Source organism: Choristoneura fumiferana, chromosome 2 (genome assembly GCF_025370935.1).
Source record: "Choristoneura fumiferana chromosome 2, NRCan_CFum_1, whole genome shotgun sequence".
NCBI classification, from domain to species: domain Eukaryota; kingdom Metazoa; phylum Arthropoda; class Insecta; order Lepidoptera; family Tortricidae; genus Choristoneura; species Choristoneura fumiferana.
In genome coordinates this window covers 19,453-33,846 of record NC_133473.1, presented here as the reverse complement: position 1 = coordinate 33,846, position 14,394 = coordinate 19,453, and the positions used below count along the sequence as shown (strand labels likewise).

Sequence of the window (14,394 nt, the reverse complement as noted above, 5' to 3'; positions counted from 1 at the left end):
GTAGTTGACGTGTAAATAGTGATGAATGCGCCAAGCAGTATCCGAGTCTACCCTTAATGATGTTGAATCTTAGAGCAAAGCGGGCTTCCTACCGGAAGGGAGTAGCCTTGGCGGTAGATTACCTACCTTTTAAATAGTTCTGGCGTTTGTTGCGGGGGGAAATGTGCACACAAGTGCAATTCCGCACACTTACATGCAAAAACAAAACTGCCAACTGACTGTAATGACGACGTTAACACATAAATAATCCAACAATACACCAATAATTCGTGTACAGATAACTCAAAACTCACACATTGACATTAACATCACTAAGCGTTGTTCATCGGCGATAAGTCGGATTTATCGCTTCAACGATCCAAAAGTATGGATCCGACAAATAATATTGTGATAAAATGTACGACTTTGTTGTTTAAATGTAATTAAATAGCAATAATACGATAACAATTTACTTACATGTCAAAGTCAAACTCAAAATATCTTTATTCAATTTAGGCTATAACAAGCACTTATGAATGTCAAAAAAAATCTTCCATCGGTTCGGAAAACTTCTGTTGAGAAGAATCCGGCAAGAAACTCAACGAGGTATTTATTTTTTTTAAACAGATTTTCAATATTATTTAATTATATGTGAAATGTACACCATCTTTTTGCAAGCTTGATTGTCTAAGATCTCTTTTTACAGCAGAAAACTGAAAAATTCGGCATTTTTAGCACTGCATCTTTCACACGCGCGACTTGAGTCGGTCTAGTTTGAAATCCGAGCGCGCCTTGTTTAATAAAATTCGTATGTCCAGTTGGGCTTGTACTTTGACAGAGGGGATCGCGGCGAATGGCTACTCCCTTCCGTAGGAAGCCCGCGTTGCTCTATTTAAGTGTTGAATTGTAAAGAAAAAATGAAATTAAATGCACGAAGTAAGACTTATCGGCCCGAGGCGCAGCCGCGCGGAGGCTCGCCCGAGCGTCGCGCGAGTGGTGGACGTTATATTTGAAATGGTGCTCTGACTATAGTTTCATATCATAACTCTAAACTTTGCATTTATTAAACATTCTCCTTCTAGGCTAGCGAATTAACTTAAGGAATCTATTTTTATATGTATGAAAGTGACCGGAGACCCCCGCGGCCGCGTTGTATATGTTATACTAACTCATCGCCTCGTGGAAGATACTGTAAAACTCGACTATTTATTATTTATAATATTTGTTGTAATGAGTTTTGACACGACTAATAAACAAAGTATATAAAATCTGTATTTTTATTTTCGACGTAACATGCCCCATTAGACTCTACTGTATGTACTACCCTCTAGGAGTCAAACCTGGCTCCTCAACATTCCGTGTTGCATGCTCGCCATAGGCATAGGTACATGTACGAGTACATACACCAAACGTAGCTGTATACTGTCAAAGTCGTGACCCATTACTGGGAATTTTTGCGCTGGTCGCGATTTTAAATGATACAGAGGCCAGAGGACTATACCAACAAATATAAAAAAATGGTCAAGTGCGAGTCGGACTCGTACATGAAGGGTTCCGTAAACAGTTCAGTACAAGTTTTTCTTAAAATTCTTCTAATATAAGTTTTTTTTTGCTCACTGTACCTACTTTATGCCCCTGGTTACCAAAGTACTCGTCAACGTCAAACTCGTCTCGTTTATCACAGGATTAATATGATCACCCGCTAGCTTTATCATCAGATCAACTCCATTGCTGCATTGTCATCGGATTTATACATGCGTGTAAAATTTCAGCTCAATCGGTTGAAGATATCGACTTCAAATTTGAGTCAAAAGATTCCACCCGAGCTAACATAGTTACATTAGGTACACTGCAAATAAATATAATGTTTGTAATAAGTTTTTCTTAAAAATTTCATTTTTAATACAAGCTTTTTTGCCGAATGTACTTTTTGTTGACTGTACTTCCACTGTCGTCTAAACTACCTATCTGTACCAAATTTCAAGTCAATCCGACCACTGGAAGTGGGTCAAATTTAGCTTCCAAGATTTGAGCAAAACAAACAATAAATAAATAAATAAACAAACGGCAAGCTAAAGAAAAGCTTCTAAAAATATCGCCGAAATTTAAGCACTTGTGCAAGTATTTCGAATAAAAAACAATTTGTATTCTCATCCTCTTTGGTTCTGGCTGTTTGCTTCTGAAGCTATTGCCCGCAACTTTCCGCGCGCGGCTAAAAAAATATATCTGTCAACTCTGTTCATTCGCGGGAAATTCGGCGGACTTCGTTTGTTGTGTAATTAAATAATAAGAAGCTCGACTAGTGTTAATACATTTTAAAGTGTATTATAAACGTTGTAAATAGTGTTAAATACTTTTTATGATTTTTTTAGTCTAAAAAACAATAGGTAAACAGTGATTAATACGGTGTGGATTTGTCGAGCGCTTTATCACAGTTTGCTTCATTGAGGTTTGTGGTTCATAAATTGCTTTATTAATTTTGCACAAAAACGAATAAACCACACAATAAAACAGTCACTATATTATACTATCGAAGCTTTTATTAAATATCATTAAAATCGCAAACTTAAAGGTAAATATTCAAACGACATAGCTACCCGTTGCTAGGCGACTCGGCCGCCTTAGCAACGGCTAATAACGCCTAGCAACCAAAAAACGCTGAAAAAAACACGTTTCTTGTATGACGACCCCCTTTAATTTGTAACTTTATTTTATTTTTAGTATTTGCTGTTATAGCGGCCACAGTAATACATAATCTGTGAAAATTTCAAGTGTCTATCTTTTACGGCTTCAGAGATAGAGCCCTGTAACAGACGGACAGACGGACAGACGGACAGACAGACAGACAGACAGACAGACAGCGGAGTCTCAGTAATAGGGTCCCGTTGGCACCCTTTGGGTACGGAACCCTAAAAATGCATACGCTCGAGTCGGATACGGATCGAAAAGTTTTGTAATTGGTCAACATTTCTTTCTTCATTTTCCAAAATATCACGAATAAAGATAATTGATCTATATTGCGATTATTAGAGCTCACGATGTTCTGTTTCAGATGCCTCAGATCCAACCACTAGACTCACTAGACTACCATACGGGTTCAGTGCCTACATTGACTCACAACATTTAAGTAGGTAACATGGTCCACACTTGAAGTCAATATCCGCCTTTTGCTCTAAGAGTTAGACCTCTATAGTAAAAGTCCTTAGCAAGTACAACGAAAGAAATAACAAGAGCTTGAAATGACGCACAGCTAGGCTTGATAAATGCTTTGAAACGCTCCTAAGGTACTCGTGTGATCACGCCGGGAGTGGTCGGCAATTTTCAGCAGAGCACTTCCCAAGAGAAACAGCTCCAGAAAATGGTTAATGTAGGTGTATTCTCGGGACCGTCGTCGTCATAACAAAATCGTGTTGTCAAGCGAATAGTTAGTTTTAATCCGTTTGCAATAATAACTAAATAATATAGTGCTCAGCCTGAGCCTTACTCATCAAAGCCACGTAGCTGATCTAAATACCTGTGCCAAATCGTGTATCAATTTGTATCAAACTCATCGGCTTGCCTGTTATCTGTTCGATTATGATATCGAGATACGAGTAATATCGCCGTCGAATGCTATCCGCTATCAGTGCAGTGGTCGCGTCGCACCGAGAAGTCGTGCTGTGTCGAGCGTCGCGTGTACGAGGACGAGCATGGCGGAGCACAGCGAGACCGACTTCGGCAGCCCCTTCCGGCGGACCTCTGGCAGGTGGGCCGCACACGCCACACACACATACGAGTACACGCGTACTGACGTGGGTCTGACCGACCATTTGGAAACTGTTCAATTTTATTCACCTAATCTGTACATACCTACTGTTGTACGAGTATCTCTACAAAAATTAAGCATATAATTAAATGAAGTACCTAACGTTAAATTGAAAATAATACAGAATAAATCGCAGCAATAGCAATAGCAGACGGTTCGAATCTAACCGTATAATTATTGCCTCTACCCCGAATTTTAGACACATACGAGTATGACATCTAACCTAACAAATCAAAGTAAAGACGTTTCCTCATTTGCGAATCTAGTTTCATCATTTGCGAATCACACAGAGTTCCGGTACCGTAGCAGATTCTTTTTAGATTTATTATTTCGAACTAATCCTGCTAAGTATAAGTATATACGTATTTAAATTTGTATTTTTTGTTATCCGTGATGAAAATTATTAAAGAAATGAATTGAGCAAGGTTTAACGAGATTACTCTTTAGTTATAACATCGTAAATTCTTTGACGCATATACATAGGTAGGTATAATAACGTATTGTACCTACATAGATACACGTTTACAATGTCAGATATTATTTCAAGTAGGTACTTAGTCTACATAATCACTAGAATCAGTCATGTATCTAGTCCGCCGTACATTTATTCCGCAGACATCAACTGGCGGCGGACGACGCGGGCGCGAGGGGCGCGGCGGGTGCGGCGGGCGCGGGGGGCGCGGGTGGCGCGGGGGCGCGGGGGACGCGGGGGGCGCGGGGGACGCGGGGGCGCGGGGCCGCCGCCCGCGCCGCTGCTGTACGACCCCCGCGACTGGTACTACGACATGAGCGGCGACAAGCACATGCTCATCTTCAACCACTACCAGTACAAGAAGAGCCGCTACTTCAGGTGACGCGACACACTTCATGCCTAGGACTTGAGGGCGTGATCCATCGACAAGTCACACTGCTTATGCTGGCACGCCAGCGAATTATCTAGCCGCTTATGATTTTAAAATACAGCGCTCGGTTCGTTGGCTCTTTCTGCATCCCGGCCCGGCTGCTGCTACTACGAATGATCAGCGGCGCGGCCAGCGTAAACGTTTTATTGTTCTCTGCGTGGTGTGGCCATGGCCAGGTACCCGGCCGAAGCGCCTGCGTCTCGGCCACGCTCTGAACGGTAAAAACGTTCGGCGCTCCGCCGGCCGTATCCTCTTGAGGCCTGACGTAAAATTTCTGTTTTCACAATTCTAACGAACATCCATCAAGTAAAGTTCCATTTTTTTTGTCCTCAAGTGAGGACCGGGGGACCCAGGAGGTTAAACTTACTAAATTATCCGGTCTGTCAATAGGTTATCCGCTACATTAGTAAGTGTATCGTTCTCGGTGCGCGCAGGAAGCAGCCGGCGGTGCGGTCGGGCACGGCGCGTGACGTACGGCGGCTGCAGGTCGTGTTCGCGGCGCTCGGCTTCACAGTGCACGTGCACCACGACAAGGACCACGACGAGATCCTCGACCTCACGGCCAACTGTACGTGTGCCCTGTGTTGCGCTTTGCATCTTAGCGACAAGATACTTTACTCAGACTATGCAACTTATTTCCATGCCGTTATAGCCACGCGGTTTTAGCGTACCGTCTCTTTTTAACCGACGAAAAACAACGAAGGAGGTTCTCAAGTCGACGCGTATTTTTTAAAATGTATGACCACGCATAACTCTTTACAGAATAGTCCGATTTGATAATTTTTTTTATTGGATTGGGTAAACCCCGAACTTGGTCCCATATAAATGACACATGAACAGATGGTGCGCATATATAAACAACGTGGCTAACCTCAAAGCAAAAGTGCGTTCTCGCATATGGAGAAGGAGCGTGAAAACGCTTTGAGAAATGAGAAGCGTTTCGCGAAGCGTTTGGCTCAGTGGTCGGCTACGAATCGGCTTCGTGGCGAGGCGGCGTCTCCGTTCGCGCCGCTCACCGGGCCTAGGCTTCTCCGGCGAACACCTGAACACCTAATGAGATGCGGTTTCGTTTCGTGTGCGGTCAGTGTGCGCGCAGGACCACCGCGGCACGTCGTGCGTGTGCGTGGCGGTGCTGACGCACGGCGAGGCGGGCGGCGAGCTGCTGGCGGCCGACCGGCCCTACGAGCTGGGGGACCTGCTGGCGCTGCTGCAGCGCGGACACGCGGCGCTCGTCGGCAAGCCCAAGCTGCTGCTGGTGCAGGCGTGTCGCGGCGCAAGGCTGGACGCCGGCCGTCTGCAGTTGGACGGTGCCGCGCCGCTGCTGCCCACGCACGCCGACACGCTCGTGCTCGCCTCCTCCGTCGACGGTAACTTTGCGATACGATTCCTTAGCTCTTAATAATATGGTGATGGAATATCCGCCGTTCCATGTGCCGGCCGGAGAGATTCGAATCGAGCGACCGGATCCGGCCGAGGAGAACCATCCCTTTCGATTCGAAATTTAATGCTGCGTACGAGAAATTCAACCGTTTGAATTTGTCCTTCGGTCCGAGCCCGTCCACCTCGCTTCGCTTCAGTGTAGTCTAGTGTTTACGATATTCATTATGAGTTAATTTATTTTTGCCAACCGAGTCGCGGATGATTTCGTTTTTTGGACTATTTAATTGACTCGTACCGATCCATTTTCCCGATTCGGATTTAATCGTTAGCTCCCACGTGATCGTAGCATCCCGACGCTAGGACTTCCCGCCCGAAGGCCGACGACGAGAAATTGTGACAACGTAATGTCGTGTTCCAGATTACGTATCGTGGCGCGACGCCAACGGCTCGTGGCTGATCCAGGAGCTGTGCCGCGTGCTGGAGGCCACGCACCGCCAGCTCGACCTGCTGCAGATGACCACGCTCGTCACGTCGCTCGTCGCCAGAGAGTGAGTGTCTCCGTCGTGTCTCGGGTTCGTATTTGATGTCGCGCCTCGTTGCCAGCGTTATGAGCGGTACGTTGTGTCCGCAGGCGCGCGTCCAACACGCCGTCGTCGGCCGCCACGCACAACAAGAAGCAGACGCCGGAGACGCGCTCCACGCTCACCAAGCTGCTGCGCTTCTCTCCCCCAGCGCCTCCCGCGCCCCCCGCGTCTGCAACACCCGGTGCAGATGAAGCTGGCGCCCCACGAAACACTACATTAAACGTATAAACCAGCAATTCGGTGTCAACATAAAATCATCCATGCTTCAAAACGTACATCCGGGTTGCATGCGGCATCTTCGATTGTTCAGGATGTTGCGAGACGTGAACGTTGTAAAACCGGGACTGTAAGTTGAGCATTATAGGTTGATTATCGATCGAGGGCGTGGTTCGTCCCTCTTTGTTGTCTTGCCATTTGAAGCGATAGATATTTGTGATGTCCTGTCTGCTTGCAGTATAATATCTAGTAATAATACTAATAATGTATTAAACTATAAATCTTAACCTACACTTGTTTTATTTGTAACGTTTCCTTTTTACTCGTGGGGTTCCGTAGTCAACTATAAAGTTTCGCCATGTCTGTCCGTCTGTCTGTCTGTCTGTCTGTCCGAGGCTAAACTCGGATACCGTTAGTAGGTACTAGAAAGCTGTAATTGGGCATGAAAATACATATCAGCCACGCCGACAGTGGTAAAATAAAAAATAATGTATGGGTACACGTAAAGTGGGATGTTTTTTTTTTCACTTCCACCCCATGTTGTGGGATATGATATCGTTGGATAGGTTTGCAAAAACCATTTTTGATGAAGTGGATATTTTCGGAGATACATATATTATTCACTCCGAAAGTTAAAAAATGTATCCCACCCCCACCTCTAACTTTTGAACCGCACGTCTATAAAATAATTAAAAAAATCACGGATAAGTTAGTTAAGGCAAGGTCGGGAACTACGGAACCCTACACTGAGCATGGCCCGACATGCTCTTGAACGTTTTTTTTAAGATTGTCATTGATTGAGGACGGTAATTAAGGAATAACAAATAAGACTGCTACAGAGTTTCTGCGTCGAGTGCGTAATTCCCGCACCGCTCGTGAAACATGACAATGACAATGCTGACGAACAACCGCAAGAAGAGGAAACACTGAACTCAAATATAGTTACAAAAATTGGGTAGCATGCAAAAATCTGGTTTAAAGTAATAAAAAACTCAGGCCGCAGTGCTACTTTTGAACTAAAGTAAGATCAAAATAGTGAACAATTTAACAAATATGCAATCAGTTTTTGATATTTGCTCTCTTTACTTACTCTTTTTTTAATAGACTTCAAAAAAGAAGGAGGTTCTATGTTCCAATGTTGGTATTTTTTTTATGTATGTTCGCCGATTACTCAGTCAATTGAGGACCAATTTTCAAAATTTTTTTTTTTATTCAAAAGAATAATCTTCTGAGGTGGTCCCAATGTCACCCAATCAAGATCTGTCTGATCTGATGGGATCCTAGGGAAATTGAGGGCAAACCTCAAATTTTATAGGCACACCTATAGCGATTTTGTCATTTTTAGCATAAAGATAAGCATTTACATTCAGAAAGTATAATTTGGTAAACTGGACCTGATGTAGATGACCAATCGAATTCGTCAAAGCTAAGTAATGCTCGCTCGTCATGAGACAAATCGAAACGATCATGATTAATATACCTAGATAAGCGACTAAAAAGGAGCTTTAAGTTAATGATTTTTTCGAACTGATCTGATGCTGAAGCCCGAAGGTAGGCAACGGAACTCTGTTATCAAACAACGGAAGTAAGCCGTGTTTGGTCTTCATGGAATCGTTGTGAGATGTACTTTGGCTACGAATCACTAAAAAGTGAGAAATAAAGAAAATTTTTAACAAAAAAGTAAAACCGACCAAAAAAAATTACAAAAAATAACAAAAAATGGAACCGACTACAAAACCCTTGATAATATTTTTCTAGGTAGGTACCTACTAGCTCGAAGTCGGTGACGCAGCACGACCCAGCAGGATCGATAGAAACCCATAGTACCTATGTAGGTGAGGTAGATGACTATTGTGCCATTCCTGCTGGCTCGTGCTGAGTCACCGACTTCGAGCTAATAGGTACCTACCTAGAAAAATATTTTGAAGGGTTTTGTAGTCGGTTCCATTTTTTGTTAGTTTTTTATTTTTTTGGAGTCGGTTTTATCATTCTATCTCTGTAATGGTTAAACATACCAACACCAACCTCAAACCTCAACAGATAATAAAAAAAGGCCACACAATATCATTCAATGCAACGGAACGCACTTAAACTGTAAATAAAATAAAAAGTATACATTTCTTATACGGGGACCTTCTATTTTTAATATAGTCAAAGTCAAAGTCAAAGTCAAAATATCTTTATTCAATTTAGGCTATAACAAGCACTTATGAATGTCAAAAAAAATCTACCACCGGTTCGGAAAAACCTCTGCTGAGAAGAATCCGGCAAGAAACTCAACGAGGTATATATTTTTTTTTAAAACAGATTTACAATATATAGTTAAAGTTTTATTATTTTTTTGTTGTGGCGGCAATAGAAATATACACATCATGTGCAAATTTTAGCTGTCTCTTTATTACTGTTCTCGTCATACAGCCTGTGACAGAAAAAACGGAAACCTAAAAGGCATGTAAGCATTATGTAACTTACGAAATATTGTAAATTCGATAATATTTAACTTTAAAAAGTCTTTAAAATTAAACAAAAACAGAAATTTTAGTGATTTTTATAGATAATAGCTATTTTTTAAGTTACTAAAACACAAAAACTACTTTTTAAATTCCTAGAGATGATTCCGTTGGATAAAAGTGGCATTAAAAGACGTGGAAATTTAATATCTACCTGCTACAAAACAATAAATTTGTAAAATATGCGACAATTGAGCAATAATTGGGAAAAACGTGTTAAATACCTACCGACCGAGGTGATGTAGCTAAGCTAGTGAGGGGGGGGCGGGAGAGGTGGGCAAGGTTATTAAGCTTTTCTTGGTTGGTGAATTTGTCCGCCAGTAGACTAAAGATTTATCTGACATGAGCTATAGCTTATAACGCTAAATAAAATCAATATCCTGTTAATATAGTAACAGAAGGAAGTTTGTTACTCCTTTACACTTAAAATAGCTGGACAAATGAATGTGATATTTGGGTCGATCAACTTTTCCCTGTATCGCGTTGCCATGGTTACGTCTCCTGGATACATGAGTTTCTCTATGCTTTCTGTGGTTATAATTCATAGAGCGTACATTTTTTCGTAGTTACAAGCCCATTATTTGTTGGACAATCTCCTAAGCACATCACTACTCGTAGCATACATCATCAGTTTGTTTAAGAAATTGTTACTGTTGTCTCTTGGACAACGGACAGAATAACAAACAAGAAAAAGTTGATCGACCCATTTAATACCAAGGTTCTTAAACTAGACCTGTTCAGACAATTAACCTAAATTCTATTAAAGGTTGCAAAATAATTTAGTTTCGTCTAAATACTGTGATGATTAAACAAAACTGATCATGAATGATACTTTGAATATTACTTTTCACTTCTCATGCTTGTAAAATTGGTGTTTATGCTGGATCTAGACGACATAAAATTACTTTTTTATGTTCTAGTGCATAAAGTAAAATTTTCGTCTAAGACCAAGGTCAACGCGTCAAGGCGTCAACGGCCAAAAACAAAAAAGTTTCTATATAATATTTAATATTTTTTGTTTAATTTAAAATTAAAAATCTAGCAAATCAATCAAAATATTAATAAAATCAAAAATGTATAATTATGCAGCAATACATGAATAATAAAAGGTACCTATAGTCCATTCAGGATAACATTGGACTCTAGAAGGTCACAGAAGAAGAGGTTCTAAAAATTTTTTGTGAAGTCGTAATAATGATGATGATGACGATAAATAAATATATGAGAAGTAATAAATTGAAGTTATTATATTGTTTATGTACTTACGAAAAAACACAATATTTACCTATACGTAACTTTCTACATAATATTAATTCGATTTATATTTATACATTTAAAGCCGTGGTGGCCTAGTGGTTTGACCTATTGCGTCTAAAGCAGAGGGTCGTGGGTTTCAAACCCCGGCTTGCACCTCTGAGTTTTTCGAAATTCGCGGTTTTGCGGAATAACATTTGAAATTTACCACGAGCTTTGCGGTGAAGGGAAACATCGTGAGGAAACCTGCACAAACCTGCGAAGCAGTTCAATAAATGGTGCGTGTGAAGTTCCAAATCCGCACTGGGCCCGCGTGGAAACTATGGCCCAAACCCTCTTGTTCTGAGAGCCCAGCAGTGGGACGTATATAGGCTGGGATGATGATGATAATATTTATACATAATTTAGTAACTGTGTTTCATGGACACATCCGCTCTCATATTCTGCTATAAAGCGCAAGCTTTTTTCAATTCGAAATTTCATCAAATAAGGTGCAGTGCTTTAGTTGTGAAAAGTTAACTAGTCGTATATGATTAAGGGTCATCACATTTTGATCCAAACTGGCGATTAATAGCTATAAATATTGTACAGGATATTTGTTGAGTCAGCAATATTACAAACGTTCCGTTTCTTGCAGAATGTTCTTAACCACAGCCTCTTAATGTATTTTAGAATAAGACGTATCTGTTTTTAACAAAATAGGGAAAAAAATGTAATGTATTTAAATGATTATATGAAAAATAGCAAAGTTAATGTCACTAATATTCATTATAATTGCGAAAGATTGTAAGTCTGTATGTTTGTTTGTTACCTACCACTTCACGTTTTAACCACTGAACCGATTTAGGTGAAATTCGGTATACAGATAGAACAAATCCCGGGAAAGGACAAAGAATAGTTTTTATGCCGGAAAATTGCATAGTTCCTGCGGGATAGCAATATACAATTCTACGTGAACGGAGTCGCGGGCAATAGTTCATTAATGAATAATTGAAACCAATATTGACGTCTTCGATATTTTAATTATAATTAAGTTTAAACCGTATACTAAAAAAAAGAAATTTATTAAATGAAGTCCTAAAGCGTGCATTATAAAGAACCTATTTTCCTTCTGTCCATTCCTATATTGAACAGACTGTAGAAAGTGAAAAATAAATTGTATCCACTGTTGCTTTTTAATTTGCTCTCAATCAAAGAGTAAAATTTGAGCATTGAACCCGAGAGGCAAATCTCGACGTGCTTATCCACCCTCGCCGTACCGTCTCGGATGGCTATATAGAACATAAAATATGAACACCTCGTGCAAAATGGCTCGTTTTGTGCTCTAGTTGTACAATCTACAATTCTTGTAAACTTTACCTATTTTAACCTCACATTGAAACAAAACTGTTTGAAACCTAAAAATCTGAAACCCTTATTTCCAAAACCCACAATTTTGAAATAAATCATTGTAGCCTTAAGCAACCAAATCTAACTTTTTTTTTAACAAACTTTTTGGAACAACTATCTTTTTCTTAAACCTTACATAATTAAACCTACATTTTTGGAACCTTACCCCGTAAAAACCACATTATTTGAAATCAGTCATTGTAGACCAACAACTTCTTTCAACTAACCTAACCTAACTTTTTAAAACAACTTTTTGGAACCTAAAAATCTCTAACCTATATTTTCAAAATCAGTCAATGTAACAACAAAACCCAACCATTTTTTGGAACCAACCGTATTCACTTTTTTTTTTTCTTTTCTTGAACCTAACCTAATTAAACCTAACTGCCTGGAACCTAACCTAATTAAACCTAACTGCCTGGAACCTAACATTCCAAAATAAACATTTTTGTAATCAGTCATCATAACTTACCTGTTTCTTAGCTGTCGTTTTGTAAATCAGCAATCAATTTTAATTTCGCAAAAACATACTTGTGCACTTTTTGCAATCTAGAATTATTAAACCCACTTCTGTTTTACCAGTAATTCTAGCCTGACAAACCCAAACTTTCCTTAGGATAGGACTAGGTCAAATGGTTTTTTTTTTTTCTTTAACCTAACCATATTAAACCTAACTTTTTGGAACCAAATATTCTAATATGAACCTTTTTTTTTTTGTAATCGGGCATGAAAGGCTAACATAACAATGTTTAGCGAAAGTAGTACTGTAGATAATACGAAATTATATCACATTACTTTTTTTTTCCTCTAATACAAGACAAAAAAAAAGTTTTATGTACAAAAATTCTACAATTATCAAAAATACTGAATGCACAGCAAATTAATGCGTAAAAGTTAGGTTTAATAAGGTAAGGTTAGGTTAGGTTAGGTTTGTTTACTTTTTGGAACCAAAAATGTCTAACCTACATTTTTTAAATCATTGAATGTAACAACAAAACCCACCCATTTTTTGGAATCTACCATTCAATTTCTTTTTCTTTTCTATAACCGAACCTAATTAAACCTTATTGCCTGGTACCTAACATTCCAAAATAAACATTTTTGTAATCAGTCATCAAAGCCTAACATTACTTGTTTTGCTATGAGAAAGTGTATCATTTACGCACGCTTTAGTTTATTTGCTGTGCATTCAGTATTTTTGATGTGATTGTAGAATTTTAAATTGCTTTTAAGGAAAAAAAAAAAAAAAAAAAAGGTTAGATATTTTTGATTCCAGAAAGTAAACAAACCTAACCTAACCTTACCTTATTAAACCTAACTTTTACGCATTAATTTGCTGTGCATTCAGTATTTTTGATAATTGTAGAATTTTTGTACGTAAAACTTTTTTTTTGTCTTGTATTAGAGAAAAAAAAAAAGTAATGTTTTCGTATTATCTACAGTACTAATCCCGCTAAACATTGTAATGTTAGCCTTTCCTGCCCGATTACAAAAAAAAGGTTCATATTAGAATATTTGGTTCCAAAAAGTTAGGTTTAATATGGTTAGGTTAAAGAAAAAAAAAACCATTTGACCTAGTCCTATCCTAAGGAAAGTTTGGGTTTGTCAGGCTAGAATTACTGGTAAAACAGAAGTGGGTTTAATAATTCTAGATTGCAAAAAGTGCTCAAGTATGTTTTTGCGAAATTAAAATTGATTGCTGATTTACAAAACGACAGCTAAGAAACAGGTAAGGTATGATGACTGATTACAAAAATGTTTATTTTGGAATGTTAGGTTCCAGGCAGTTAGGTTTAATTAGGTTAGGTTAGGTTAGGTTAGGTTAGGTTAGGTTAGGTTAGGTTAGGTTAGGTTAGGTTTTTAGTTAGGTTAGGTTAGGTTAGGTTAGGTTGGGGTGGCAATGTCGGACCTCCTCGCGTGCTCGGGCGTTACAACTTCCTACTATCCGAGGCATTGGCCCATGGGGTAGGAAAGTGTAGCGTCTGGCCTGGTGCATCCTGGGCAACGACGGCTAGTAAATTCATTAGGTGGATTTGCTAGCCGGCGGCCAATCCGACGGGGGGGAGGGGTGTTGGCTTGGGGGGAGCCCAAAGGCAGAGGGCCACCGGGTGAACCCTGCAGCCAACGGGCCTTCGGGCCCACAATAGAGGGCGGCGTCCGGCCTTCGGGCCGACGCCCTTTGGACGGAGTGAGCCCTGAGCGAAGTACCTGTCCTTTAGGGTCAGGGAAAAGCGAGGGTGAGCCCATCGGGCGGAGGGCGTTTAGCCAGTGATGCTGGGGCGGTGCAGCCCTTTTTAGGGCTGTGATCGCCGAACGTGACGACAGACTTCTTCGACGTGATGGGGCGGGGGGGTTGGTTTGGGCGAGGGGAGCCA

At 40.3% G+C, this 14,394-nt stretch overlaps 1 protein-coding gene and 1 long non-coding RNA gene across 2 annotated transcripts; both read left to right on the top strand.

The window, feature by feature from the left end:
* Positions 1–2,271: 2,271 nt before the first annotated feature.
* LOC141445597 (uncharacterized) lies at positions 2,272–4,478 on the top strand. Its single transcript, XR_012453336.1, has 4 exons — positions 2,272–2,428; positions 3,032–3,106; positions 3,606–3,724; positions 4,400–4,478. It is a non-coding gene; the product is annotated as an uncharacterized lncRNA (long non-coding RNA).
* Positions 4,479–4,494: 16 nt separating this feature from the next.
* LOC141445596 (caspase drICE-like) lies at positions 4,495–7,153 on the top strand. The gene is made up of 5 exons (XM_074111439.1): positions 4,495–4,634; positions 5,121–5,254; positions 5,772–6,053; positions 6,485–6,614; positions 6,698–7,153. Exons 1-5 carry the CDS (start codon positions 4,570–4,572, stop codon positions 6,876–6,878), a joined length of 792 nt encoding a protein of 263 aa, XP_073967540.1. The 5' UTR covers positions 4,495–4,569; the 3' UTR covers positions 6,879–7,153.
* Positions 7,154–14,394: the final 7,241 nt, after the last annotated feature.

What these genes read in the sequence shown, in the direction of transcription:
- LOC141445596 (XM_074111439.1), top strand. Translation starts at nt 4,570, where the DNA reads ATGAGCGGCGACAAGCACATGCTCATCTTCAACCACTACCAGTACAAG. An exon ending in AAGAAGAGCCGCTACTTCAG is followed by an intron (nt 4,635 to 5,120) that starts GTGACGCGACAC and finishes CGGTGCGCGCAG; the next exon opens with GAAGCAGCCGGCGGTGCGGT. An exon ending in GCTCGCCTCCTCCGTCGACG is followed by an intron (nt 6,054 to 6,484) that starts GTAACTTTGCGA and finishes GTCGTGTTCCAG; the next exon opens with ATTACGTATCGTGGCGCGAC.